Source organism: Pseudonaja textilis, chromosome Z (assembly GCF_049901715.1).
Source record: "Pseudonaja textilis isolate UNSWEBS1 chromosome Z, rPseTex1.2, whole genome shotgun sequence".
Lineage (NCBI taxonomy): Eukaryota > Metazoa > Chordata > Lepidosauria > Squamata > Elapidae > Pseudonaja > Pseudonaja textilis.
In genome coordinates this window covers 83549257-83576985 of record NC_142008.1, presented here as the reverse complement: position 1 = coordinate 83576985, position 27729 = coordinate 83549257, and the positions used below count along the sequence as shown (strand labels likewise).

The window sequence follows — 27729 nt, the reverse complement described above, 5'->3', positions numbered from 1 at the left end:
ATTTTTTCTTGCATCTGCTTTACATCATTTTTAACCTTTCGCCAAATCCTGTTGGGTCGGCATCTGAACCAGGAACTCATTTAGAAAATTAATTCAAGACTCCCTCTCCTTCACTTCCTCTGGTTCGGCAGGTAATGATACAGCATTAAAAAATAATGGCGCATCTGAAATTAAGCTAATTGTTGATCTTTTGAATCTTGTTGTCATCTCAACAGTTCGTAGAAGGAAAATAAAATATAACGAAATATTTCATTTAGCCGACGAGCAAAGTCTGTTTATTCAGTCTAGAAGCCTGAAAACATTTAATCGGGAGAATGGCGAGACGCACGCACAGAGCCATCCCAAACCGGAAGTTTATTCAATAAAGCACGTTTAGAAAAGCTGACCCGGACTTGTTACCGTTTTCAAGTTCCAACCCTCCCCTCCCCCTTTTTTTCCCCCCCCCCCCCTTCCTTCTGGCCCATGGAAATTCCCGTCAAGGAAAAGAACTAGGGTGAAAGGCACGTGTCGCCTTCCTAAGTTTTGAAGCACGTCAGCTGCCCCATTGCGAGAGGGCGCACCACGATGACGCATGCTCCGAACGCGGAAGCCCGAAGCCCAGAGCTTGCGCAGAGAATAGTAAAAAAAAACCGGAATTGCTGCTTTTCCGGCTGCGGTAAAGTGTGATTGCGCTTGCGCGAAAAGAACGGCGAGGCTGACGAAAAACATGGGCGGGGCAGATCGCAGCGCAGGACAGTGGCAGAAGCGGCAGCAGCTGTAGTAAAAAAGCAAACCGGGTCGGCCCCGCTGACTTTCCCATCTCGCGAGAGTTCCTCAGCTCCGCGACGGTCCTGGAGGTGACCGGCTACGAGAGCAGAGAAGCCAGCGGTGGCGCGAGCAACCATGGAGCCGCCTTCCCCTGCCCGGGCGGAGGTGAAGGGCAGCGGTGTTGAGGGAAAGTCCAGTTCTTCTCCGAGCTTGGCCGAGGGGCTCGCCAGGGTTTGCGATCCGTCACAAGAACAACCCCCGCCGTTGTCATCGTCGTTAACGCCGCCACCGCCTTCTCAGCCGCCACCAAAGCGAAGCTGGACTCGGCGGCGGCAGCGGCGGCGGCAACCGGGCGTGGAAAGTGGTGGCACCAACTGCAGTAGTAGTAGCGAAAGCAGCTGCGGTGCCAGCGACGAAGAAGAGGACGACGACGAGGAGGAGGACGAGGACGAGGACGAGGAGGAAGAGGAGGAGGAGGAGGAAGAAGAGGAAGAGGAAGACGAGGAAGAAGTATCAGAGGTAGGTGACGGGCTCGCCGGGGTCATCTTTCTTTTTGTCCCGGGGTCTTTGAGGGACGGAAGGAAACGAGAGTCTCCGGAGTTACGGGTCGGGTCTGGTTTGATAACCTCGTCCTTGCGGCGACGGCGCTAGAAACCGCAGCGCTGCACCGGGAAAAGAGAAGAGCGCGCGGCACCAGAGCCCTCCGACGGGCGGCGCCTGGTTTAGCCGTGCCCGCCCGCAGCTGGACCAGGAGAAGGAGAAGAGATCGCGAGGGCATTGACCTGCCCAGGGTGGAACGGAAACAGGGCGATTCGACTCCTCCCTCCGGCTCTTGTTCCCAGGAGGGTAGCAGACTTAGAGACTGGCGTTAAATTGGTTTCTGTAGCAGTCTCGATGGAAGGGGGTCAAGTAAACTCTCACCCGACGAGGTCCTGGGATGGTCTTTATTTCCTATTCCTTAGACTCATCCTGTGTTTTTAAGAATTGTATGTTAGAGAATATTGACTTTATCTTTTAAATATTGCAGTCAGATGTCTGTTTCTCCTTCCTACTGGTATCCTGGCATTGGAGGATAGCATTGGAGCGGATCCTAACAAATTTTGAACTTTGGGATAGGCTGGAAGAGGAGAAGGAAACTTAGACGCTCGAAAAAATAATGGGAAGGCTTGCATATTTGGAAAATTAATTTAGCCCTGTACTAAGTGTTAATACTAAGAACCAAGATTAGCGATGTGCGCTTTCAAGTATGTCTTCATTTGTTGTCTTAGATCTTTCATAAACTCACATCTGGAAGCACTAATGAGATCCTAGCACATGATTGTAATTGCAATCATTTTAACATGCATTGTCAACTTTTGAGCTCTATTAAAAAGTTTGTAATGGTTAAGACAACATAATTTGTGTGACGTTGGCTGGAGCATTGTGGTTCTGTGATTTCTCCCTTGGAAACTATTTTGTGAGAGTACTACAACATGGTTTCAAAATGTTAAATATGCCCTCCAACTCCAATTTAAAGCACATGTGAGCTGCATATTAGATATTATCAACATTTTAGAATCAAGGCGAGAGTTACCTACATATATATATAGATGTTAACAGCAAATATAATGAAAATAAGGTTAAAAAATGGGTTACTGATGTAACAGTTTTTCTTTCAGAAGCCCAAGGATTCTGCAGGAGCATTTAAAACCTGTTTAAATGAGTGAATGAAGAACATGTTGCTAAGGATGGGGTTCAATGTCATTGCAGTGTGAACCTCTCTCACATTTAATACTGAATAGTCCTTCTGTCTATGCGTAATAATGGCTCTAAACAAAAATAATGCAATACAGATAAAACAGGTACTGTTGGAAAGGAGCTGAACAAGGAGTGGGGATAAGTCACATTCTAAGTAGAGATTCCTTCTACTAGAAAAATCAACGCTGCAAATTTGGAATGTTTCTGAATTGAGCTATGTTATCTATAGGTGGTAGCTATGTACAACTTTGACCATAACTCCCTGTGTAAAACCAGGCATTATCACCTCAGGCTTGGTAATATTGCTTTTAAAATGAGGCTTGCCTCCACAGTGCATTTAAAAATTGGTGATTGGACCGATCAATTTCTTCTAGTTGACTTCAAAATACATTTTTATAAAAGGGATTCTATTTTTCCCATACTAAGTGCACTTAGCAACACAGGTTTTGCATTCCATGATTGTAACACAAGCATAATTTGCTAGATGTTCCATTGTATCATTTGGTTTATAAAGATCCCTCCCTTTTAAGCTTTAGGTGAGCTGTTAATGTTTAGTTTGTAAATATCTCTTCTAATAATATTTTGCTCTTATAACAAAAGAATATATTCTTACTTTTGACACAGGTACAAAACCAACTACCTCAGGTAGGAATAGCCTTTAAAATGTTCTTAGAAATGTTGAGACACCAAGAAACAGAACTTCTACCTCTGTGTTTTATTTTAGAATGCTTCAAAATGGTCAAGATGGTCTATATTTTAAAAGCAAGGTGTTTTAGGTTCAAAACATTTTGTTCAATGTTTGAGATGTATTATTGAGTTCCATATTTTTATTTATTTTTGATAAATGGATGATGTGTTGTTATTCAATGACAGCTTTCTAATCATCGCATAGATTTTATTCAGGACAATCTGTTCTCAAAATAATCTTTCAGATCTTTCAATGGTGTACTCACCGCTACCATAATTGAATCAATCTGTGTCTCTTTACACACACACACACACACACACACACACACACACACACACACACACTTAAATGATAAGGTTTGTCAAGTAAAAGGAAGTGGCTAAAAACATTTTATTGAGAGTAAAATGTGAAATATAAAATAAGCATATGTGAGCCAGTAAGATTGATTTAATGTTCACTTTTCATCAGATTTTGATTTCCTAAACTGTATAAACCCTGTAGACATCAGTAAGAAATATACCGATTCAGTGGTGGGATTCAAATATTTTTGCCACTGGTTCAGTGGGCGTGGTTGGGTGGGCCCGCTTTGCACACATGCACACACTTTGCATGCGCACGTGTGCACCAACAAGCACTTTGGGCAGGCGCAGAGGTGTTTGCGCAGGCGCAGAGGCGTTCTAACTCACCTCCTGCAAGCCTGTACAATCCCGGTTGCTTCAGCAGCAGCCGCGCGGCACTATTCTGTGCCGCACAAAGGAGCTGCACTTCAAATTCAGAGGATAAAGGTGACTGGGAGTCTGGGCAGGCAGATGGGACCAACAGAGCGGTGGAGAGAACTGGTTCAGCCTCCCCTGCTCATCACTGCTACTGGCTGGCCAGAACTGGCCCGAACTGTGAGAATACCACCACTGTACTGATTTGGCAGAAGCCCACATTTATATTATAGTAGGTGAGTTAGAAGAAAGTAAACATACCACCTTTTGTTTTATATGGTGATATAGTTATTAAGTTATTAACTGCTCCCCCCTAGCAGTTTGAAACTATGCAAATGTGAGTAGATTAATAGGTACCACGTAAGTGGAAAGGTAACAGCATTCCATGTGCTTTCCATGAGAATGGAAATGTCAGCTCCTTCAGCCAAGAGACCTTTATAGTTATCAAGGCATTGGATTGGGAAGGCTTAGCTGAAAGTTCCCTTCGCTATGGGGCACATTGGGTGAGTTTGTGCCAGTTAAGTTACTCTAATCTAAATCAATATACTTCATGGAGAATAAAATGAGAAAACATTTGTGTTTCAGAGAAAATGTAGGCCATAAATTCAGTGTATTTTAGTTTTTAAAATGGTATGCATTTCTTATTTATTTAAAGTTCTATTTCTTCAAGAAATTAGAGCATTTCAACCTTACCTTTAAATTGGGAAGGGTAAATTGGGAAGCAATGATTTGCCCAAAGTCTCCAATCAACTGTCATAGTAGAAACAGGATGTACTCTAAAGATTTACTATATATCTAAATTACTGATGTGGGTAAATCATGATAACTGTTAGTGCTTGTGTTATTTTCTTTGTTAATCTCATTGAAGCTTTGACCTCATTAATAACTCATTTCTTTCTGTATTCTAGTTTGGGAAGCCTATAAGTCTACATTGTAGCTTTGTTTATTTTAAAATGATAAAATATAAAATACTTATATACAAAATCTGTGCAGTGATAATGTTTGGAAAATATGAGCCTATTTCTGTACCTAAGTTTGTTTCGTTGTTGTTCACAGACAGAAGTTTGAAATCTTAGACGTATTCAGTGAGCCCCCTATTTTAATTACAGGGGATCTGCTTCAGAAAAGAAGGTGAAAAGAATTTGACTAACTTGATAAGACAATGTGAAGCATTCAAAATAGGATTGTGACAATGTTGGTGTGAAAATTCATCTTGAAACATTAAAACAGTCACATCTTAAGGAAGGCTTTATAACAACTGAAGACTAAAGATTCTTTCCTCTATGACGTGCATACATAGCTACTTCACTTAGCTGACAGTCTACTACAGGGGTCTCCAAAGTTGGCAACTTTAAGACTTGTGGACTTCAACTCCCAGAGTTTTTCAGCCAGCTTTTGCCAGCCGAGGAGCTCTGGGAGTTGAAGTCCACAAGTCTTAAAAGCTGCCAAGGTTGGAGACCCCTAGTAGAGGTATTGATTGAACATCAGTGTACAAATATTTGGGGGGAAATACTAGGGGAAGATTGGAAGGACTTCTTAAATTATTTGAGATACATGCTTTGGGTATGCCAGTATGCTTTGTGAAACATCTCTTTCAAATGCTGTGCACAACCGTAGAATAAACACTGCAGTATTATTCTATACTAACTGGCTCTTTTGGTAAACTGTATTATCATATAGTCGGAATACAGATTTTAATCTATAAGAATTTTAATTATATAGTAGCTTCTCTTATATTAGTCATATTTATAGTCCAAATTTCCTCAAAGAACTTAAGGTGTTGTGATCAGTTTTTCCCCACAACAACAGCAGCTATCAGATAGATTTGGCCAGTAACTATTCTCAAATAATCAAATCAGCTTGTATGCTTGAACATGATTATAGTCAAATGTCTTAATCACTATAGTGCAGTGCAGTTGACTGTGTTTTTATAATGCGAATTAAATTATATATAGCAATATTATATGAACAGTAATTATTTTATTTTTATTATGTTAATATTTGAAAAATTATGTGGCCATCTGACTGGTTCACCATGGCTTTGCACAGCTTATAGAAATAAAAGCCCAATACAAAACCCAATACCCCCATATGCAAGACTATCATCGAAAAATTACTGATTATTGTAGCAGGTATTAATCATATCTGTATATACAGGCTTTTGAAAGGACCCCCCAGCTTTCTAATGTTTTCAAATTTGAGCAGTTACTAATAATAGAAAAGCTATTAAGATGATCTCCCAATCTCTCTTAAAATGAGTAAGTATCCTTATTTTGGAGGGAGTTAAGTGGCAGCACCCCATTAGGCTGAAATGTATCTTGTCCTTGCAAGTTACTATGTATGCGTCATGTGCAGGCCACACCCACCCCTGCTCCACAAAAGGGAAAACAGTAGTGAAACGTCACATGACAGCAATGTGACGCAGCGAGTTTGCCGCCCGTGCTCTTTTGTTTTGTATATCACTTATTTGGATCCAGAGCTGCTGCTTGTCAGATTTGCTAATGCCAGACATACTTGAATAAGTTTTATAGCAGGAATGGAAAATGTCTACCTATTGGCATGGCCCAAACCATCAGTCTTACAGCGCCTTAATATCTCATTTTTATCCCAAATGTAGCCTTACCCACAGATGCTAAATTCCTCCTATCAGTACAAAAAGAGTGCACTTGCGGGCATGAAAAGCAACTCGCAAGTCTGTCTGCCAAAGTTACATAAAGTGGCAGAGATTGCTCCCTTTTCCAACAATCCCAGTCCCCTCCTGCATGCCTGGAAAGGTTTTCATCTTCCTAAGCATAATCAAATAGTTGAGCCTGTAATTAACCAAGTTTCCTGTTTCTGATGTTTTATTTACCCAATATTTTAGAGATCAAATAATATTAGTAATTTACAAAAGCAATTAAAACCCAAGAAACAGTTGTAAGCAGCCCAGAGTTGTTAAGGAATCAGAAAACCTTAAAATTAAATAAAAAATAATATATTCAGTCAGCAGGAGAAAATACATTAATTAAGACAAAATTCTGCCTGAACAAGAAAATCTTGACATGGCAATGGAAAAGGATTAAGAAAAGACTTAAAAGAACTGAAGAGTGTTTCTTTTATTCCACACATCCCTGTCAGTGCCTGTGAAATTGATTGGATACAAGTAAGAATCTTTTCAGAGGATCTTTTAAGGCCTGGCAGATTACTAGGTAGAACTTCGGATGGTCTGTTCCAAACTATTTAGGGCTTTTGTTTATGGCATTGTACTGAGATCAGAAGGAGGCTGGGAACCAGTGAAATTTTAATGAAGTATTCATTTATCCCAGTGACTGTTTTGGCTGGATAATTTTAGATAGTCGAAATTTATGAACACTGAAAAAGCCAATTTACATTAAGATGAGGTGTGACTTCAGATGAAATCTGCTACCTGCTGTGAGCCAGGCTTGTTTGTGTTTTTTGTATATCATTTATAAACATGGGTAACCTTTGTATTGTCCTATAGATTTGATTGACAGAAGAGGTAGTGGTTGATGCTGAAGTCTACCTTGAGAAAAGTTAAAAGTATAGATTTGCTTTTTTTTCTTCTAATTTCTCTAAGATAGAATAGTGAAAAATGATATACTGACAAATATGCTTCATTCAGAGAATGAATTAGATAGCCATAATCCCTTTAAATATTTACTTTTTTTCTATGTAGAAGGTTAGGAATGATTGATTATTCCTTCTTTTGCTTAAGGGCTTTCCCTTGAATGGCTTCCTATCTGCATTCAGATTTGATTCCTGAATGAGGTGGGATTGGTAGACTTACCAGTGAATGCTCTTTCTAGAGAGTCCAGCATTGGGTATGACTCTGCCCTCTTATGACGTGAGCTGTGTCTGCCACTATAAAAAGTTCATCTCCACTGAGAGCCCCAGCTTTTCTGGCGAAGTGTCTTGACAGACTAGGACTGTCTCTGGAATATAAACAAACAGAATGAGAATACAAATGCCCCCCCTCCTCAAAAATATTAGACCAGACATCCCCATCCAGGGTGGGGCTGGACTCTCTCGCAGTGTGTCTAGAAAGGGCGTTCACTGGTAAGTCTACCAACGCCCCTTCTCAGTCACACTGCAAGAGAGTCCAGCATTGGGACATACCAAAGCCTGCATGCCCAATGGGGGGTGGGGGGAAACAGCTGTTCCTCTCAATCCAAATCGGTAACAAACCACTGGAGTACCCTCCGTCCAAATACTGCTTGTGCAGATGCACATAAATAGCTGGTAATGTCTGACAAATGGGGAAGGTGAGGTTCATGTAGCGGCTCTACAAATTTCCTCAATTGGAGCCTGTGTGGCCCAAGCTGCTGAAGTCACTGCGCTCCAGGTAGAGTGTGCAGTCAGTTTCTTGGGAGCTGGCAAACCCACAGTTTCGTATGCAGTAGAAATGCATGCCCTGATCCACTACTTAACATGGGAGATGAGGCCTTCGACCCCAGAAACAGGTTGAAATGACACAAATGTTGACTCAGTTTTACAAAAAGGTGTAGTTTGTTTGATATAAATCCTCGGAGCCCTTTTCACGGCTAATGTGTGCCACTGATGTTCCAACACCTGTTGAGGTTTGGGACAAAAGTCAGGGATTATAACGTCTTGAGCCCTCGAAACCAAAAGTTAATTTTTTGGTAAAAATGAAGGGCTCAAACACAAAACCACCTGATTGTCATGAAAGATACAGGAGTCTGGCCTTACTGAAAAAACAGCTAATTCAGACCCCCTCCTGGCCAACGTAACAGCTACCAAAAAGGATACCTTGAGGGTCAAAAGACGGAGACCCACTGTATGTAAAGGCTCAAAGGGACTGCCCGAGAGGGCTTGGAGCACCTTAGACAGATCCCAAGTGGGATACCTATGCACAACGGGCAGCCGCAAATTTGAGGCTTCCCTCAGAAACTGTGGACTGATGGATGGTGGGCGAAGGATGTAGACATCTCCTATGAAATTACTGAAGCTAAGGCTGCTACCTGCCTGCGGAGGGTGTTTGGCGTGAGGTCCTTGTCCAGCTCGTCCTGGAGAAACTGTAGGACCTCCGGAACAGATGCTGAGGTGGGGTCCTGACCCTCTCAGAGCATCACTCCCAGAATTTCCTCCAGGTATCATCGTAAAGTCAGGTTCTTGACTGCTTATGTGAAGTCTGTATTGTGTTGATTATACCATCTGAAAGGTTGACCTCCTCACCATTTTCCACTCAACCGCCATACGGTCAGCTGGAACCATTGGGATTCCAGATGCAGAAGGACCCCTTGACTGAGACAGATCCTCAAGGCTGAGATTTTCCATGGCCTCTAAACAGACAGGGTCTCCTGGGCCAATGAGGGTCCAGCAAAACCAGCTCCACTTTTCCTCCAACATCTTCCAGATGTGGCAGACTCAGCTCACGTCATAAGAGGGCGGAGTCATACCCAATGCTGGACTCTTGAGCAGCATGACGGAGAATCTGTTTTCAGGTAAAAGATTAAGTCACCCTTGAATCAAGTTCATTTTGTAGAGATTATGTGAATACACCATGTTGCATTCAAGACAGTAAGACAGGTGGATAGCTTTTTTTACATTGCAATCTAGACTCCTAGGAATATAGTTGATGAGTTTCTGTCTAAGGATGGCTAGGTTCTTCTATCTCCTATATTATAGTTTCCAATTCTTCATGAAATAATTATGATTTCAAGAAAGACATAAATTGTTCTGTACTAATGCTTAACTTTTGCAGACATGTTTTTAAGTATTGCTGGCACCAAGTTTTAGCCCTGGTTCCAACAAAAATACTTGACCTGCCATTCTCTGGTGAGCTGCTCCGAGCATCAAGGTCAGGGTAGTACTTCCATCTGCCGTTCAATAGGCTGAGCAAAGTTCTGAGGACACTCTTACTTGCTGCTTGTCCCTAGTTTTAGTTCAACCTGCTGTTTGAGCTAGACATGTGTTTTTTCTGACCAGAATCTTCAGAAAGCTTAAAATTATCGGTGAGAAAGTCCTCCAGGCTTTTCACATTCCCTTTTTGGGTTATTCTTTCCTTTTTCTAAAAGATGACAACTGATGACGATTTAACAGCTGTTTGTCGGTTGTGGCAGGTCCTTATCAGGGCTATAGCGGCGTGAAGAGCTGGAGCTTAATTCTGCCGCTGAAGCCTCTCTAATTTAGAGGCTTCACTATTAGTTAGCGCTATCCCGCTTCTCAGTGATTTTTTTTTGGACTGCTACAATGAATTTTTCCTTTTTTTTTTTTTTTTTTGCTCACACTGAGACCTCCCTTAACTGTCCAAGACTGTTTAAAATTTGTGCCGGTGGTTACAGCAGTTGGCGCCATTTTGGATCAGCGCCAAAATTCCAAAGGTGACTTCCCTTACAGACTGCAGCTCTCTGCCTAAAATCAGCTGCCTTTTCTTTTACACTCCAGCTAGTGGCTTCAGTATAGAGAGCTTGCATCGTGGCCATTCCACAGGCCTGTGAATTTGGCATAGAGGTATTTTTCCCCCAAGCCCAGCACCATCTGGATGGTCGACAGTTTGCCCCTAAGCATTGTCAGCCTGCTCTTTTAAAACCCTCCTGATTAAGAGACACTTAAATTTCCGGGAGCTACAGGCTGAGGGCTAAGTTGGATTTTTTGGTCCTCAGCCATTCCAGGTCAGCTTCAAACCTTTTCAGGATTTTTTTTTTTTTTTTAGAATTAGAATTTGATTTTTAAAATTTTCAAAAAAATGGTTTTTTTTGAATTTTGAAATTTAGTTTTTCTGCAAGGATCTGACTAGATTGACAGGAGTCACTCCTCGCACTCCGGAGCAGACTCCCAAGTGGACCAAGAGCCAATAATTTATTTACATAATACTATTAACCACACCTGTTTCCAGTCGTGCAATGGAAGGCTCTGTTTGCTACAGCAAGTGTAGGATCCAGGTTATCTGTCAGAACAAGAAGTAAGACCAAGACCTCTCTCTCCAAGAAGCCCTCGAAGGCAGTGGAAAAATATGAGAAACACCACCAATAGGGACCGGAGAGACATCTGGAGAAGAGTCTTCAGGAGGCTGAAAAAAACCAACAACCAGCCTCCCCAGCTTTGGTGGCACTTTCTCCTGAGCCCATTTTAGCCCTCACTTTGCACCTTTCGGTCAACAACAGGGGTGGTGACAATCTGAGAGGCCTACCCTGGTCACCAAGTGGAGCACCTGAGGCCCTCGTTCCTCAGGCCCCGCAACCAGACATCATCAACGTGACCGATTCAATATTCCCTGTTGCTATGCCAACAAGGATGCAGGCTCATCAAGCCAAGAGACCCAGACTAGCACCTGAGGATACCTTCACCTCTAACCGTAGCAGGGCTCCGTGCAGAAGAAGGCCTTCCTCAGGATATTCCCCCTTCTTTGCGGTTCTTGATGTCGGAAGTGATCAGGCAGGGCATCGCCGAGGGTATGCAACAGACCTGCCAGATGTGGTCTCAAATGTCAGGCCCTATCCAACAACAAGGGCAGCCTCAACCCAGCAGAGGGTCAGGACCATTACTGTCCTGTTTCATCAGACGGCAGCCATTCTTGAGTGCTCATTGATGATTCTAGTGACTGGTTGTGATATTATGCATCATGTATAGTTAAAAGATCTGTACCTTAATTATATAGTTGATGGATATCAACCAATAACACTACGAATAGAATTAGTAAGTTTGGGGGTGTTCAGTTTCCCAAATGTGTTCAGTGTGGGACCAGAATGTACAATAGAACTTTAGGGAGCAAGAGAACAAATGGATTGATTGACTGATGAATAAATGAATAGGGAGACAAACAGACATAGCTTTTCAGTAGATTTGTTAGAACACTTAGCCTTTTTAGATTAGTTATTCTCTCTTCTCAAAATAATTTAATTATTACAGTTTAAAAGAAATAGAACTGCATTTAATCACACAGAACAACAGAATTAGAAGGGATCTTGGAGGTCTTCTAATCTGATTCAAGCAGGAAATTCTATACCATCAGATCAGTGAAGTGATATTTTAAGACATTTGAAATATTCTCTAGCAAAGAAAGTTGTCCTGGGTCATTTTTGTGTTAATATTTTTGGTTTTCACCAGATTAATGAGTTACATATTCCTATATACATCAGAATATTCACCAACTGATAACCTTTTTTATTTTACTTAAAGATGGTACATTTCACAATTCCTTCTTAATTTTCCAAATCTCAGATATAGCATTCATTATATATAATATATATTATACAACATTACAAATGTATGTACTATGTATATTTTCAATTAGTTGTAGCTTTGGGGATTTAAATACTTTTATTTGCTCCCCCTCCCTTACCCCTTCATGTAATTTTACAGAAGTGGAAGATTCAACTTAGATTTAACGTTCTATATAAAAGTAATGAACAGGAGAACTTATTTGTTACTTAGTAAATAATGTATTATATTTTCCTGATACCAAGCCAGTCTATCTATAATCACACACTTGGCTGAAATATGTGAAGAATTACGTATTTAATTAGCTGTTTGGAAGAAAGTAAACTTTGTTTTTCTCACTTTTATACTTAAACAGCTAATGCAAAAAATATAGTCTGTCCTTGAGCAAATTCCAAAGCTTTTTGTCCTTCTGTATCAGATTACAGCTTCCATAGTTTCTAGTCAATATTGCCAAATTCTGGGTGGTCTGGCCATAATTTCGAAAGGCTGCCTCAACAATTCTTGAATTTAAGTCGTTGACCAGCCACAGTATTGTGGAGTCTAATCCCCCTTTCTACATTTTTTAGGATTTTTAAACATCAGCTTAGTGCAAATATACAGGTAATTTTCAGTTTATGACCACAATCGGAACCAGAATTTTTGCTGTTAAGTGAGTGTCAGTGCTCCTAGATAAACCAGACAGATGAACAACAAGATGAACTAATTCTACTAAATTGTAAAGCTGTGTGAACAGAATCTTGCAATCTGACGGCACCAACTTTCCACCTCCATTTTTAACTACTTCATCCATTATGATGGGTCTTTCCTAAATTTCTTTCTCTGACTATTAAGCAATTGTAGGCTCATATTCCTGCTCTTGTCTGATTGTTTCCTAGGTAGCATCTTCCTTTCCCCCCCCCACCCCCCACAAGATCATCCATACATTCCAATATATCAGCCCCCCCTTTAGACTCATCCTCCACTTCCAGGTTCCCAGGAGGAATAGGTTGTGGGTTATGAGAACGGAATGCAACTCTGTCACTCCCCCCCCCCTTCTCCTGGCAACTCCCTGCAACCACCTGAGGCATCCCATAAATCTTCTGCTCCAGTTGAGGGTTGAGAAGCAAAGAGTTCTCTTAACTCTAAAATGTTGCTTCCTCTTGGGATGACCAGGACAATTGCCAACTTTTTCTCAGGACCTATGATAATAGTTTTGCAAATTAGGCCAAAAATTTTGTGGAAGTTATCAAAGCTTAGGAAGTGATACATATTGTTTGCATTATGTGGATGCCACAATAAAATAATAGACTGCCCCTCTGGATATTGTATAACAAGAATAGTCCAACTGAATCAGATCAAATGCATTTTTTTTTCTGATTTAATTGCCTTGTAATTTTTGCAAAATATTTTTGATGTAGTTTGCATGCAAGAAGGTTTTTTGGAATAAACCAAGATACCACTCAGAAAAAGAATACAATATTCATGAATCTAGAAAAAAAACAGCTTTGCAGTACTGTCTGCTAGTGTAATAGAGTGGCTGTCAGGTGCTTAGTGTGTTATTTGCTTTTTGAATGAATTAATGAATGTATGTATATATGTGGGTATATGCTGTATACATGCATGCACGTACTGTATGTATGAATGATGTTATAGCTACAGTTGTAGGTGGAATAGTTTACTTATGGAATGATGAATAAGTTTGTTTAACTAAAACCGCATCTATATCATGCAATCCTGAGACCACATTATTATCTTATACTAAAAAAAGTATGAATAAAGAAACTTAGTGATGTTTTTACAATTATTAATGAAATAATTCTTAGTAATCTGAGATGGTGAATGTATATTATGTTCTATTAGTTATGTTTCTTCAAAACAGACTGAAACTGAACTTGACAGAAAATGTCATATCCTTATATACCTGCAATGTTCAGTGGAGTGGAATTTCAACAATCAATCTCTAATTGCCATTTTGATAATAGTGGGTAATTTTCTTCCCTGTTAAAACTATTTGGTTGTTTCTACACAGAGGTTATTTGCCTCTTTAATAAATTATTAATGTCTAATTTTAATAATATATTGTAGGAGATGACCAAGTGGAGCCAAGATACCTTAATTCAGCCCTTCTTGAATTCCATTGACTCTTATCAAGCGTCAATTTGCCTTGACCCTTGTTAGATTAGATTCTTATGTACAGAAAGCACGTAATACATTTTAGAGCTTTGAACTTCTGTTCTTGGTTACTTAAGCCTGATATGGCATCAGGCTGGATATTGATATTTACCACCCCTGATTTGTGATTTAGATTTTATGATAAATGTTTATCCAATCCTGATTGATCTGATTTTCAAAGCCTAGTAATACTTTTCAATTTTTTTGTTTTTGCATTCTATGGAACATTCACTTTAATTTTTTTCTTTTGTTCAATAGTATCTGATTCTTGATAAATGCCTGAAATTTTCTTGGCAAATCAGAAATGATTTTCCATTGCTTACTTCTTACTAATGTAATTGCTCCCCAAATTAATTTCGCATACACCTTTTGTTTTATCATTATTAGAAAGCAACAGGTCTTCAAAAGAGGAATGAAAATATTAAAGAACAAAAGAAAATGAATGATTTGGTTATTACTTGTGATTTTTCTCCACTAATATACTTTCCTTGAAAGTGAATATGGTGATCACATGTATGCATGTATTCTTTGGGGCCAAAGAAAAATGATTTGTGGCCGAAAATGACTCTTAATCCTTGGTTATAGTTTTATGAAGAAAACCTTATAAAAGTACCAGTATACTTTATCTGTCTGAATGTTTTATTTAGATTGATTCTCAAAATGAATTAATAAATCTAAATGAATGTAGCAATGTTACCTCATATTTTAGGTATATACATAAGATTTAGGAAGGCTTTCTTTTCCAAAGGTTTTCAAACTGGATTTATTTGTGCTGGACTAGGAAACCAAATTTATGGGGCAGGCATACATTTTTTTAGATTTGCACACACGAAGCAAGATTGCTATCAGAGCTTGCTTCTGCTCTACATGAACATGTCAGCAACCATTTTGTCTGAGTGTGTAAGACTGAATTCTGACAAGCAAGATTTCTGTCAGAACTTGTTCCTTGCTCTGTTTGGCAAATTGGCAGCTGACTTTTCAAAGCAAAGCCTAGAGTAAGTTCTTCCAGGGCTCCGGCTTTGATTTTATACTCAGGGTTTATCATAGTATAAACTTTATAGTCAAGATATAATAAAACATTAAAATATTAAAAAGGGATACAAATGTTAAAAATTTCAAAAGAGTTAGGGATTGTTACATACTGTTAAAATTAATTGTAAGGTGAAGGGGGGGGGGGGGCTTTCAGGGCACTAGTCAGCCCCATGGCATGTGCTCCTCTTTTCCTCACGGGCTGCGGAGCCATGTTTGATTCCTTTTTGGAAGGGCAGGAGAGTGGCTGCTTGCCTCACCTGGGTGGGGGTGGGATATTCCACAGGGCAGGTGCAATGGCAGAGAAGGCTCTCTTCCCAGACCTTAAGTCAAAACTCTTTAACTAATATGCTCTGCAGCATATTTCCTGTCAGACTGGGTAGATTGATGTAATGGGATGAAAACAGTTCTGTAGGTAGCTGGCTCCATTCCAAGAAGGGTTTTCTAAGTATAACCAACACCTTGAATCTGACCTGGAATCAAACTGGCACCTACTGCAGTTTGTGGAGCAAACGTTTATATGAATCCTTCTTTGGACACTTAAAATTGCTCATGCTGCCACATTCTGTAACAGCTGAAACTTCCAGATACTATTGAAGAATTAGTCTCAGATGGATCATGTTGCAAGAGTCCGATTATGCAAATGTAAGCAAGCCCATCCTGTTCATTCAAAAAAATGGTTTTGAATTAATTTTGTAACTGATTTTAAATTTTAAAAATATGCAAGTTTCTATCATTGCTTTAGTTGATATAGATTAAAGCAAAACTGCTAAAAATAAATCCTATCTTTCTTGTCCATGCTAATTTATTGCAAAAGGAATTGTCATTCTCTTCTCCTGCCCCCCCAAGAGATCAGTTATCACAAACTTTAGCATGAAAAAATTTGAATACTCTTGTCTTATTTAATCTATTCTGTATTGAATGATTATATTGATTTTAATATGTCCCTATCCCTTGTATTTCAAAACTGGTGGAGAGATAGCTTAGTAATATCCCCTAGCCCAGGGGTATCAAAGTCAATTTCATTGAGGGTTGCATCAGGGCTGTGTTTCACTTTGGGGGGCCAGGATGGGCATGGCCAACTTGATGTCACTCATGTCAGGGCCACCTATGATGGCACCGGTGGGGCTGGGGGAATCCGTTGCAGCTGAAAATGGAGCCTATGGAGCTGCATATAGCCTCCCCAAGTTCTGTTTTCCCTGGCAGAGGCCTCCTTCAATGGAGGGATTGATGGCCTCCTGAAGCCCTCTGCCAGAGAAAATGGAGCTCAGGAGGTGCACATAGCATGCCTGGGCCCCATTTTTAGCCTTGATGGCTTCCTGCAGCCCTCTGCTTGCAAAAACAAAACAAAGCCCTCTGCTAGCAAACCCCCCAAGCTTCAACTTCACTGGCAGAGGGCTGCAGGAAACTGGCACAGCCGAAAACAGAGCCCAGACGTGCCACTTGTGGCCCTCCCTAGCTCCATTTTTGGTAGCATAGGCACCATGGGCCGGGCCTTTGCTGTTTCCAAGGCGCCCCAAGGGCCAAATCAAAGCAGCTTGTTGGCTGCATCTGGCCCACGGGCCTTGAGTTTGACACCCTTGCCCTAGTCAGATGTTACCGCATATTCTCCTATGTAGCCACTGGAACAATACTTTATGGCTTGTGGCCTATGCATTGCCCAATATTCAACAACAAATGGTCCATATTATAGTGTTCAGTCTTTGTTGGACATAGGGACTGGTCTGCACCCCAAGTCACTACTAGTTTCTCATAAAAGACATTTCCACTGACATCTCTGAAAAAGTTGCTAAATTATTTTTTATCACATTCCCATCAAGACCAGTAGGCTTAACATTTCCTAATTAGACTGCTGTTTTAGTGAGATAAAATGACAATTGTTCATTTGTTAGCTATGGTTTTACTGTTTACAGTATTTTAATACATCACTATTTGAAAATCTATACACATATCTCTGAATATAATTTAAAAATCTAGAATGCTGGACATGTATTTAAACTTGCATTCTGCCAAAGAATGCAATAAATATAAATGTTTTATTATAAATTAACTATGTTTCATTGGCATTTGCTTTACCAAAAGCATGTCTTGTTCAATTAATATTACTAAAGCATCCGAAATGTTTTTTTTAAAACAATGCCAGTGGTAATTACAGAATGGTAATCGCACTAAAAACACTTGAGGTATAGTGAGAGACTTGATAGTTAGAAATGTATTTGTGTTAGCATTTTATGCCTTTTTATGAATCCCCATATCCTATTCCCGTTCAAGTGGGCCAGACTTTAAAGCACATTGTCAACCAGAAAAACTTAAACAGAAAAAAGGGCAGGACCCAGAACTCTATCCCACCCATTGTAATTTCTGTTACTCTTGATAACAGAGAAATATTTCTATTATATACGGGATCAACATATATAGAGAGATATGGATGAAAACGTGGATGATATGCATTTCCATGAGCATAAAAATACAATATAGAAGAAGCTTTGCAAAAAGAAAACTGTTTTAGATATAAAATGCAAAATAGAATCAAATGAAATTGTTTCTTAAAAATGCAAGCAAAAGATCAAATATTCCTTGTCAAATTGGAAATATTTTATAGATGGAAATGATTAAGTATTAGTATATCTTAGAAATTGAAACTGAGAAGAGATTAGACAATTCAGTAAAGTGCTGATCCAATGCATATTACTAAAGATGAAATACTTAGCAGTACAGGGGAAAAAAAGATAAGGTCTTTGTAATTGCTTTTGAAGTTCTCAGCCTGGAATATTACTGAAAATATAAAGGGCAGCCACAACATGCAGCATGTTGAAGAAACTTAAAATATTTCAGAACTAAAAGCGTTTTGCAATAAAGAGTGAAAGAACACAAAGACTGTTTGGAAATAACAACAAATGTTTCTATCCAAGAGGGTTTGCAGAGATGGTGTCCAAAATTTATGCCCGTCTTACAGTTTTTAAAAAAAGAATCTATAAGCTACTGCACAGAAACAGTAAATATACTTCCAAAATTGCAGAAAGATGATTGGTTTTGTGTGTGTATCTTACAACGTGTCAGCTGCAGCTCACTCTGGAATCCAGTGAAACATACTTACAGTCTCAGATACCTACATTTTTGCATAACTTTGTACGGTATATGAATGTAAAAAAAACCCCAAAACATACATCTGTCCATCCCTATCTTGAGTCAAATAATGTTTGCTGGTTAGAACATTGTTTGGGACAAGAGTCAATACATGCACTTCCTATTTGAAGTATATGTATGTCTTTTGTTCTTTAGAAAATGTGATTATTTCATCTCAATAATTATTGAAGCCAGTGCATATAGTAGGGATGATTTTTCTCATTGCTCACATGGAATGGAGGAAATTACTCTTTTTGATAGGCTGCAAAGAACTTCAGGAAGGATTTTAGCATCTGCTAGTAATCACATCCTTGACTCTTCAATATGGCAATGTCCTTGACAGGCTTCAACCAGTTCTTATCAGACTCTTCATTTCTCCTGGAGAGCTTGCTTTTTTACTTCAAAGCACCTTAATCTACTAGTAATATTAATCAAAGAACTTCATAGTTAGTGAAAACTTTAATCAAAGATGCCTCCCTCTCCTGCTGCCATCAATCTTGAAGGTACCTCAGTTCCAAGCCACAAAAGCTTTAAAGATTAAAACCCTTTGAAGTGCATCTAGCAATCTATTGACAGCCAGTATAGGACCACAAAATTGTTGTAGTATGGTCATACACCCAGCAGCATTACATTCTGAACTTGTAATTACTTAATAATCCTGAAAAGTAGCCCCATATGAAGTTAATTACAACAGCGATGGAAGCTTGAATTTCTTAGCTAGGTCATTCTGCTCTAACAGAGGCTGCAACTACCACACTAACAAAGTTGAGCAAAGAATTATCAGGCCATGGACCTACCTGTGTCCTCAGTAACCATGAGTCAAAGAGAAACTGATAACAGTAAAGTATTGAATTTATCTTCCATCTGACTCACAGTGAATCTAGGGGCCCCAACCTTTTGGTACCAGGGACCGGTTCCATGGAGAAAGGTTTTTTCGTGGACCAGAAGAGGCATGGTGCCTGCATCCCGTGGATGGGGCTTCACTTGTTTGTGTAACCTGATTGCTCGTAATGCCATGGACTGGTGCAGGTCTATGGACTGGAGATTGGGGACCTCTGCTCTAGGTAATTTACAAATTATTAAAATTTCTTCAAAACAAGAAAACAGCAAAATACTGTATAAAATAAATAAGAAATGAGAAAATTGGGTAGGGAAAAACTAAAAAGAGGGTTTCACTTAGTCAAAGGTCTAAGTGAAAAGCTAGATGTTCAAGCCTTTTGAAACACAGTCAGGACAGAGGAAGATTTTCACAGCATCTCTGGCCACAACCAGGTAACAAATATAATTAAATGATGTCTGTATATTGATAGGTATATTCACATTATAGGTTCTGATAGGTATTAGATATTATCAGGACAAGGTTTCCTGAACCTAATCTTGTCCTGAACTGCCAAATTATATTTTCCAGCAGTTTGATGTACATGATAATAGCATATATGAGAGAATCAAATTTTGGAATGTCTTGTATACGGCCACACACTATTTCATCACACCCACCAACTAGAACAGGAGTGTCAAACTCGATTTCATTGAGGGCTGCATCATATTTGTGTTTGATATCGGGAGGCTGGTGTGTTTGGCGGGGTGTGTGTGGCCAGCTTGACATCACTCATTTTGGAGGCACCTGTGGTGGCTTGGCAGGGCTGGAGTGACCCTCCTGTGACTCTCCTGAGCTCCGTTTTTGCTGGCAGAGGCACCACGGGCCTGTTCTTTGCTGTTTCTAGGGCAGCCTTGAGATCTAAGCACCCCATGGGCTGGATCCAGCCCACAAGCCTTGAGTTTGACACCCCTGAACTGGAACATTTGCTTGAAAAGGAATAGAACTACAAAACAGCACCTCCAATTCCCATTCCATGCATGCAATCCCAAAGGAGGCTGTGGCTAATGGTAACAAATGCTTCTGAAAAGTCTAGGAGAAGTGCATTAATTCCATTCCAGACAAACATTATATGTCAATGCCATTTCGGTCCCATATCCAAGCCCAAATCCTGACTGGAAAGCACACTTTGCAAATCACCATAATTTGCTCAACAGCCTTCCTTAATAAGAAAAGGTTGGAGACTGGGAAATAGTTTTTAGAATCTGCTGGATATGGGGAAGACTTCTTACCTAGCAAGTGAACTATAGTCTCTTAGTAGGCAACATGTTCTCTGAAGTGAAGGATTGACAATTTCTTGGATCCAGGTCATCATGCATCTGTGGCTGCTTATAGGAGCCAGAAAAGACATGGATTAAGTTCATAGAGGTCACACTGGATAAATCAAAAACAGTCCTATGTTTCTGCTGTTAAGACTTTTGCAATTGTTTCTATTGCTAATTGTTGCTTCATTTGTACCTTGGACAGGTGCAGATAATATAACTTTTCATGTTACCAAATTTGCATTATTTGGACATAAAGCTTTGCATTGTGGATTATACAGTATATATAGCTCTCCATTTATGTGGGGTTTTTTTGGAAGCTGCAACATTGTATTGTGTAATTCTGACTGTTAATTTTAGGTATTATTAATTTGTATTGAACAGAAGTAGAAATATTAATAGTTTATTTTTTTCAGTTAACAAAATAGAAAGTAAATGAACAGAAATCCATATCAAATAATATTTTGTGTGACCACCATTTGCCTTCAAAACAGCATCAATTCATCTAGGTACAATTGCACACAGTTTTTGAAAGAACTTGGCAAGTAGATTGTTCCAAACATCTTGGAGAACTAACCACAGACCTTCTCTGGATGTAGGTGCCTCAAATCTTTCTGTCTTTTTATGTTATCCCAAACAGATTTGATGATGTTGAGATCAGGGCTCTGTGGAGGCCAAACCATCACTTCCAGGACTTCTTTATGCTGAAGATAGTTCTTAACAACATTGGCTATATGTTTAGGGCTATCGTCCTGCTGCAGAATAAATTTAGGACCAATCATACTCCTCCCTGATGGTAGGGCACAATGGATAAGTTTCTGCCTATATTTCTTAGCATTGAGGATATCATTGATCCTGACCAAATCTCACCAATTCCATTTACAGAAATACAAACTTGCAAGGAACCTCCACCATGCTTTATTGTTGCCTACAGATACTCTTTATTGTATGCTGTTCAGCCCTTCAGCTGCCAAACTGCCTCCTACTCCATCCAAATATTTCAAATTTTGACTCATCAAGTCTAGATCACCTGCTGCCATTTCTGTACCCCAGTTCCTATGCTTTGTGAATAGTTGAGTTGCTTAGCCTTGTTTCCACATCAGAGATACGGCTTTTGGTCACAGTTCTTTCATGAAGACCACTTCTGGCCAGACTTCTTCAGACAGTAGATTGGTTTACCTGGGTCCCACTAGTTTTTGCCTGTTCTGCTGATGGCACTGCTTGACATCTTCCTATGTCAAAGGGAAGTGAATAATGAAGTGTTTGTCATCTGCTGCATGAAGCTTCCTTGGCTGACCATTGCATCTGTGGTCCTTGACATTGCTCATTTCTTTTTGCCAAAAGAGCTTGAATAGCACATCTTGAAATCCCATTCTGCTTTGAAATCTTTGCCTGGGAGAGGCCTTGCTGATGCAGTATAACTACCTTTTGTCTCGTTCCTGTGTTTTGCCGTGGTGTATGATCTGTGACATGAAACTGTCTTTCACAACCTCAACTTGGTAACAGGGTTTAGCTGTTCGTCACCCAGTTTTAAACCTCCCACACAGCTGTTTCTGTTTTAGTTAATGACTGTGTTTCATCCTATATATGAAATTGAAGATCATTAGCACCTGCTTGGTATAATTGCTTAATCATATACTTGACTCTAATCCTACAAAATCCCTGACTTTGTATAAGTGCGCAAGTGTAAGAATTGATGCTGGTTTGAAGCCAAAGGGCACTCACACCAAATATTGATTTGATTTGAATTTCTCTTCTGTTCACTCACTTCGCATTTTGTAAATTGATAAAAATAAACTATTAACACTTCTATTTCTGAAGGCATTCTTAATTTACAGAATTTTTGCATGACTTTCTAAATCTTCTGCATGGTACTGTATATATTCTATTTAGATAACCTTCCTTTTATAGCATTGCTGAATGCTTAATACAAATTACTGACACAAAATTTAGTCAGATATATAGAGAAAGAGACTTTCCATCAATGTTGACTCCTGGTTAACTGTCTGACAAGTCCCTGTAGTTCACTTGGCAAGATTTCAGAAAATGTTTGCCATAGCCTGTTTTCTATCGCTCAGAAAGAATTACTGGCCCAAAGTCACCTAGGTAGCTTCATGCTTAAGGTGTAACTACTTTCCCAGTTTCAATCCTGGTGTGTTAATCATTGCATCAAACTGATTCTAATCAAAACTTAAAACTACAAGATGTTTTAAGTGTTTTAAAATGTTTAAACTTTTTGCATTATAGGATTAATTCTGGATTTGGTGTAGGATGATTACAGTTTTAACTTCATGATCAGTTTGAGTTGGTATGGAGCCAGTTGAATATCTGTAAAGCAAAGTATATCTGCTCAAAAGGTTTAGCATAAATAAATTACAATTTAGTTTGAAATGGCCACCCAGAATCTTTTGAAAAGAATTTATTTATAATTCAGATTAAAACACATTTTTCAAAAGGAATATTGCAAAATATAGTTGTGTCTATCTTGTGTCCTTGAAAAGTGCAGCTGTGCCTTTAAAAAAAATATACAGTGAGTCACCCCTGTTCTCTTGGTAGATCCTTAATTTGCCAGCAGTAAAGCTGCTTGAAGGATATAATAGAACATTCCATTTCCTGTTCCCTTGCTGACACAGAGGAGTGTTTCTACTGACAGTGATCTAATCAGAGTGCAGCAAGAATCATGGCAATTTGATAAAACATGATGGAGACAGCAGCTGAAATGGAAGCATATGTTTTAGAAGACATTCTTGAGGTAGGAATTGGATTTTATAATAATGTAGTGTACAAGGAGGAACCAAAAAATGTAGTCTCTTTAGAAGGAAAGCCTGTGCACCCAGAGCTTGTTACGTGTTTGATGTGCCAATATTGGTGTGCAGTGCAGTTAGATCAGTTGAGAATCAAACATTATTGTATTACTCTGGTTGTAAATTATGGAATAGATGCAGAAGGAGGGAGGAAAATAAATTCTTTGGATTTTGAATTTCATATTGTGCCTGCCTGCTTATGACCTTTAGAATAACTCATTAGAAAGGTAACTGCAAATTATGAGTATATAATGTCTTGTACAGTAGAATTAGATTCTAGCATATTGTGTTGTAATAAAAAGATGAAAACTGTTTTCTGTGGCAAATAATTATTTCATGTCAGCATTCACATAGTTCCACTTAAGAGGTAACTGGAACAGTAAATTAATGGATAACTATATACTGTATTCCACGTAGAGAAGTTAAACGTATTAAGACTCCTGGCTTAATAGCTTGTGATCTACTTCATAATCAGATTATTATTTTGATATCTAGTGAGGGAATTATATTAGCATGCAGATTATTGGAATTCCCAATTAACAGTAATACTGATCTTGAGGGATCTTGGGCTTCTCAGTAAATAAAGTGTTGCATGATCAGTGCATATTTTTCTAATGTCTGCGTGAAAGAATGATGGCAAAGTTAAGTGTGATGGGGATAATACTTCAGAGACAGGTTTATGCTTCTGGAATTCGGAGAACATACACTTAAATTCTGATTATTATAAAGTCTATTCTCTATGCAGTATTACTCTATGTTTCTCAGTACATCCTTAATTATAAAATATAATTGGCTAGCTGCATTTTAGGTATAGGAATATTTCTGAAGAGTTTACATATAGCAGCTTTCCCTGAGTACTAATGAACATTCTTTTAAAAAATATAGTTAAACAGAAAGTAAGGAGTATTTAAATATAATTTTATCTCTTTTTTATGAAGTTCTCTGCTGTGTTCTATTTTAAACCTTGTGTAGCACTTTGATTTTGTGAATACTCCTCGTAAAGATGGCATCTTGTATTTTTTTATGAGGCTAGATTGAAAGTTGCTTTATGGAACAATTTTTCTTAGTCTATTTTAAATTGAAGAAATGTATGTAATTATGAAATGAACACAAAGCATAACTTTAAGCAGTAGTATAACCACTACTTAAGAATTATCAAGTAATTGTTAAATTAAATAATAAGCAAAAATACGTAGAACAGTCAAGACATGCTGAAATTATCAGACTGCCTCCATTGGGACCTGGATGCAAACAGGTGCAAAACATTGGTAGTTGTATCAGCTGCCTTGTGGGAAAAGTACAGGTGAAAAAGCAATTATGGTAAGAATTCATTCTATGTAATTTACTTCATTCGTAATCATTGATAAACTTACACTTATGAACAATAGTTCTATTTCCAAATTATAGTTGTCTTTGTAACATTTGGTGGATTAATTGAATGTAATAAACAAGAAATCTAAATTTCTTGTTTTGTCTAATAAATGAAATGTGAATGAAATTCAGACACTTAATGTTTGGATATTGTTATTGTTTTCTGATAACAAAAGCAGAAAGCAAGCCAAAGACGTATCTTGACTGCTTGGCAAAGATGTGCTTTAGGATTATTTTACAATATTAAAATTATTTCCATAACTTAATGATGGGAAAAGTTTTATATATATATATGTGTGTGTGTGTGTGTGTGTGTGTGTGTGTTTGTGTATGTATGTATATTATCAGTGTCAGCATTATGAAAATACTATTAATAATACCAATTGTAGGTTGACAAATAACATACACATTATTGAGATTCCAGGGACTGAAAGTCACTGATGATTAAATTTTTTAATGTTTTTAAAGGGTGGAAAATACTTGTTATTTTATGTTACAATTTATGAGTATTGTTTATATGTCACCTTTCATTCACTATTTCAAGGCTGCATACATAGCACTTCCTCCTTCCATTTATCTTGAAAGCAACACTTGATGAGGCAAATTGGATTGAGAGAGAATGACTGGCCTAAAATCAGTTCAGTGAGCTTTTGTGGCTTAGGTAGATTTTAACTTGGCTCTCCCAAGTTGAGGGTTATCATATCTGTTTAGGGTTGTCAGATACCCGAACAGGCAAAGAAAGACATAAAGTTGGAAAGGAATAGAACAGCAAAGGCAAAACACACTATTTAATATTTGAGTGTACATTCATTGGAGAGAAAGAGATTACAAGTGAGTAAGCAGGGACCTAGTGGGGAATACACATAGAGAGGAATGTGCCTACAACATTGAAAGCAAGCCAAGCCTTTAGCCTGTTTCTGATTATTTGCGTACCTGTCAATTTTAGGTAGAACTTGTTAACTTGCACTTAGTGCTTCTTAGGGGAGAAAAGCTATTCAGATACTCAAAAGCCAGACAATAATTGATTTTAAGGCTATGCCTGCCACATAGAGGACAAAGAAGAGGACATATCCTCTTTTAGTCAAATCTTTGGTATCTAGTCCAGTCCAATACCTTAATTGTTATGGCTCCCACATTTTGAATTTGATGTTAAAATTGAATATTGGTACCAATTAGACAGCCTATTAAGTAAATAATCAGACATATAGTTAATTTTTCATACGTCCAACTTTCTTAATTCACATACAATATGCTTATCCAGTATTAGAAATGTTTACATTTTTAGGTCTACAACACGTTTTTAACAAATTTTGTTATTTTATATGCACTTCTCCCTGAATTATATTAGACAGTTATTTCCATTTACAAAACTAATTTGCTTAAGCAGATTCTTAATTCGTTCTAGGTGTAATCTTTTGCATGGACTATTAACTATAGCTGATATTTTTCTAAAAATGAAGATTATAGTACTTGATAGCATCTTTCACACAAATGAAACGCTAATTGCACAATGGAATTGAGAGATTAAAAAGACTGCAATTTTTAAATTTTTTTGTAGAAATTCCATTTTTATTAGAGTGGTCAAAAATAAATGCTTTCATGTTAGTTCTGTACATAGAATTCATTTGTAAAATAAACATATTTTCACACACCCAAGTAAATAATATTTTTTATATTTGAATTTTTATAGCAGTTCAAGAGGAGGCTTCTTATTTATACCTTGCTTTATTGCACAAGTGAAAGTGTGTAGTACATTTGCAGAAAATCATTATTTGAATTGATGAACTATTCAAATATTAAAAAATTCTGTTTTATGAAAGGGCCCTCCATTTTTTGGGACTACTGGGGTATATTTGACAATTGGAGAATACACCGTGAATATGTTCACAAAATGGCTGCTGTATGTTATAACTGTGTAGTTTTCTGTCCCCTTGTTAAATTTTCATGTTTTTTTCTGGGCACACTAAATACTTTCTTGGGCTCCAATCACTTACCATTTTATTATCAAAGAATGTATTTGAATCTGCATCCCATATATGAGATGGAAATAAAAGAGATACTATAATTTTGTTTTTGCAGCATGCCAGTTTCCTCATCTGCGAAGAATGGAATCTCCTGTACTTTAAATAAAACATTTCCTATTGAAAACTTTGTTTCTTTAGCACATTATAATAAAATTGCAATCCTACAATACTTTATTCAGAAATAAATTATATTGAAAATAATAGTGCTCTCTTCATCAATAATTTATAATAACATAAACTTAATGGCTCATCATTAATTTCTAGTTAGCTTAGTTAAAGTGACAGAGCAAATAGATTGGTTTCTTTTATCCCCACACTTTCAGTGCTAATCCTTACAACCATTAGTAATTTTAAAAACAGCCATCCTCAAGGTGGTACCCTCACTTTTTGTTGATTAGGTTGCATTTGATTTTGATTCCCATAATTTATACACTGTAGCCAATCTGGGACAGCTTTTAGGAACAACTCATTAACATATGTGAAAAATAATGAAAGGAAACATGTCAAAACAGAAAATCGTAATTGTTTTGTTCCTAACAAATTCATTTCTGTTATTGGTTTGGGTTAATTTGTCTTACTCATTAAAATGATTAGATTTTATGTATGTTAAATATGTTTGCTTGCAAATATTTCATTATCAAACTAATGATAATGTCAAGGACTTCACAATTAAAGTCTGAGCTACACATATTCTCTTCTATTAGGATATTAAACTGTGTTCTAAACACCATCATTATTTTAATTTTCATTATATTTATTTGAATATTTTAAAAAACTATCCTAAAACAGAATTTTATTAAAGTGGTACTGAAAGATTTGTGAAGCTTTTTGAATGTTCAATATTTCTGCATTTCTGAGTTTTGTAATATAGATGTGTATTATGGCTCAAAATGAAGAAGATTTTTCAGCACCAGAAAAACATAGTTAATACTCACAAGGCTGGAAAGGTTACAAAACAAAGAGTTTGCACTTCACCAGTTCACTATAAAGCAGTGTACTGGTGCTTGATTACTGTATAT

The 27729-nt window shown here is 38.2% G+C and overlaps 1 protein-coding gene across 5 annotated transcripts in view; it reads left to right on the top strand.

Moving 5' to 3' along the window:
* Window positions 1-696: 696 nt before the first annotated feature.
* The window catches only part of ANKRD17 (ankyrin repeat domain 17), a 124991-nt gene continuing 97958 nt past the window's right edge, over window positions 697-27729 (top strand). For 2 of the 5 annotated variants that reach the window (XM_026717297.2, XM_026717296.2), the window contains exon 1: window positions 697-1266. In XM_026717297.2, coding sequence (XP_026573082.2) covers window positions 883-1266 — 384 coding nt within the window. In that variant the 5' untranslated portion in view covers window positions 697-882. Of the gene's footprint in view, window positions 1267-23130; window positions 23264-27729 lie in introns of those variants that run through there. The other 3 variants (XM_026717298.2, XM_087915460.1, XM_087915461.1) reach the window with 3 other exon arrangements.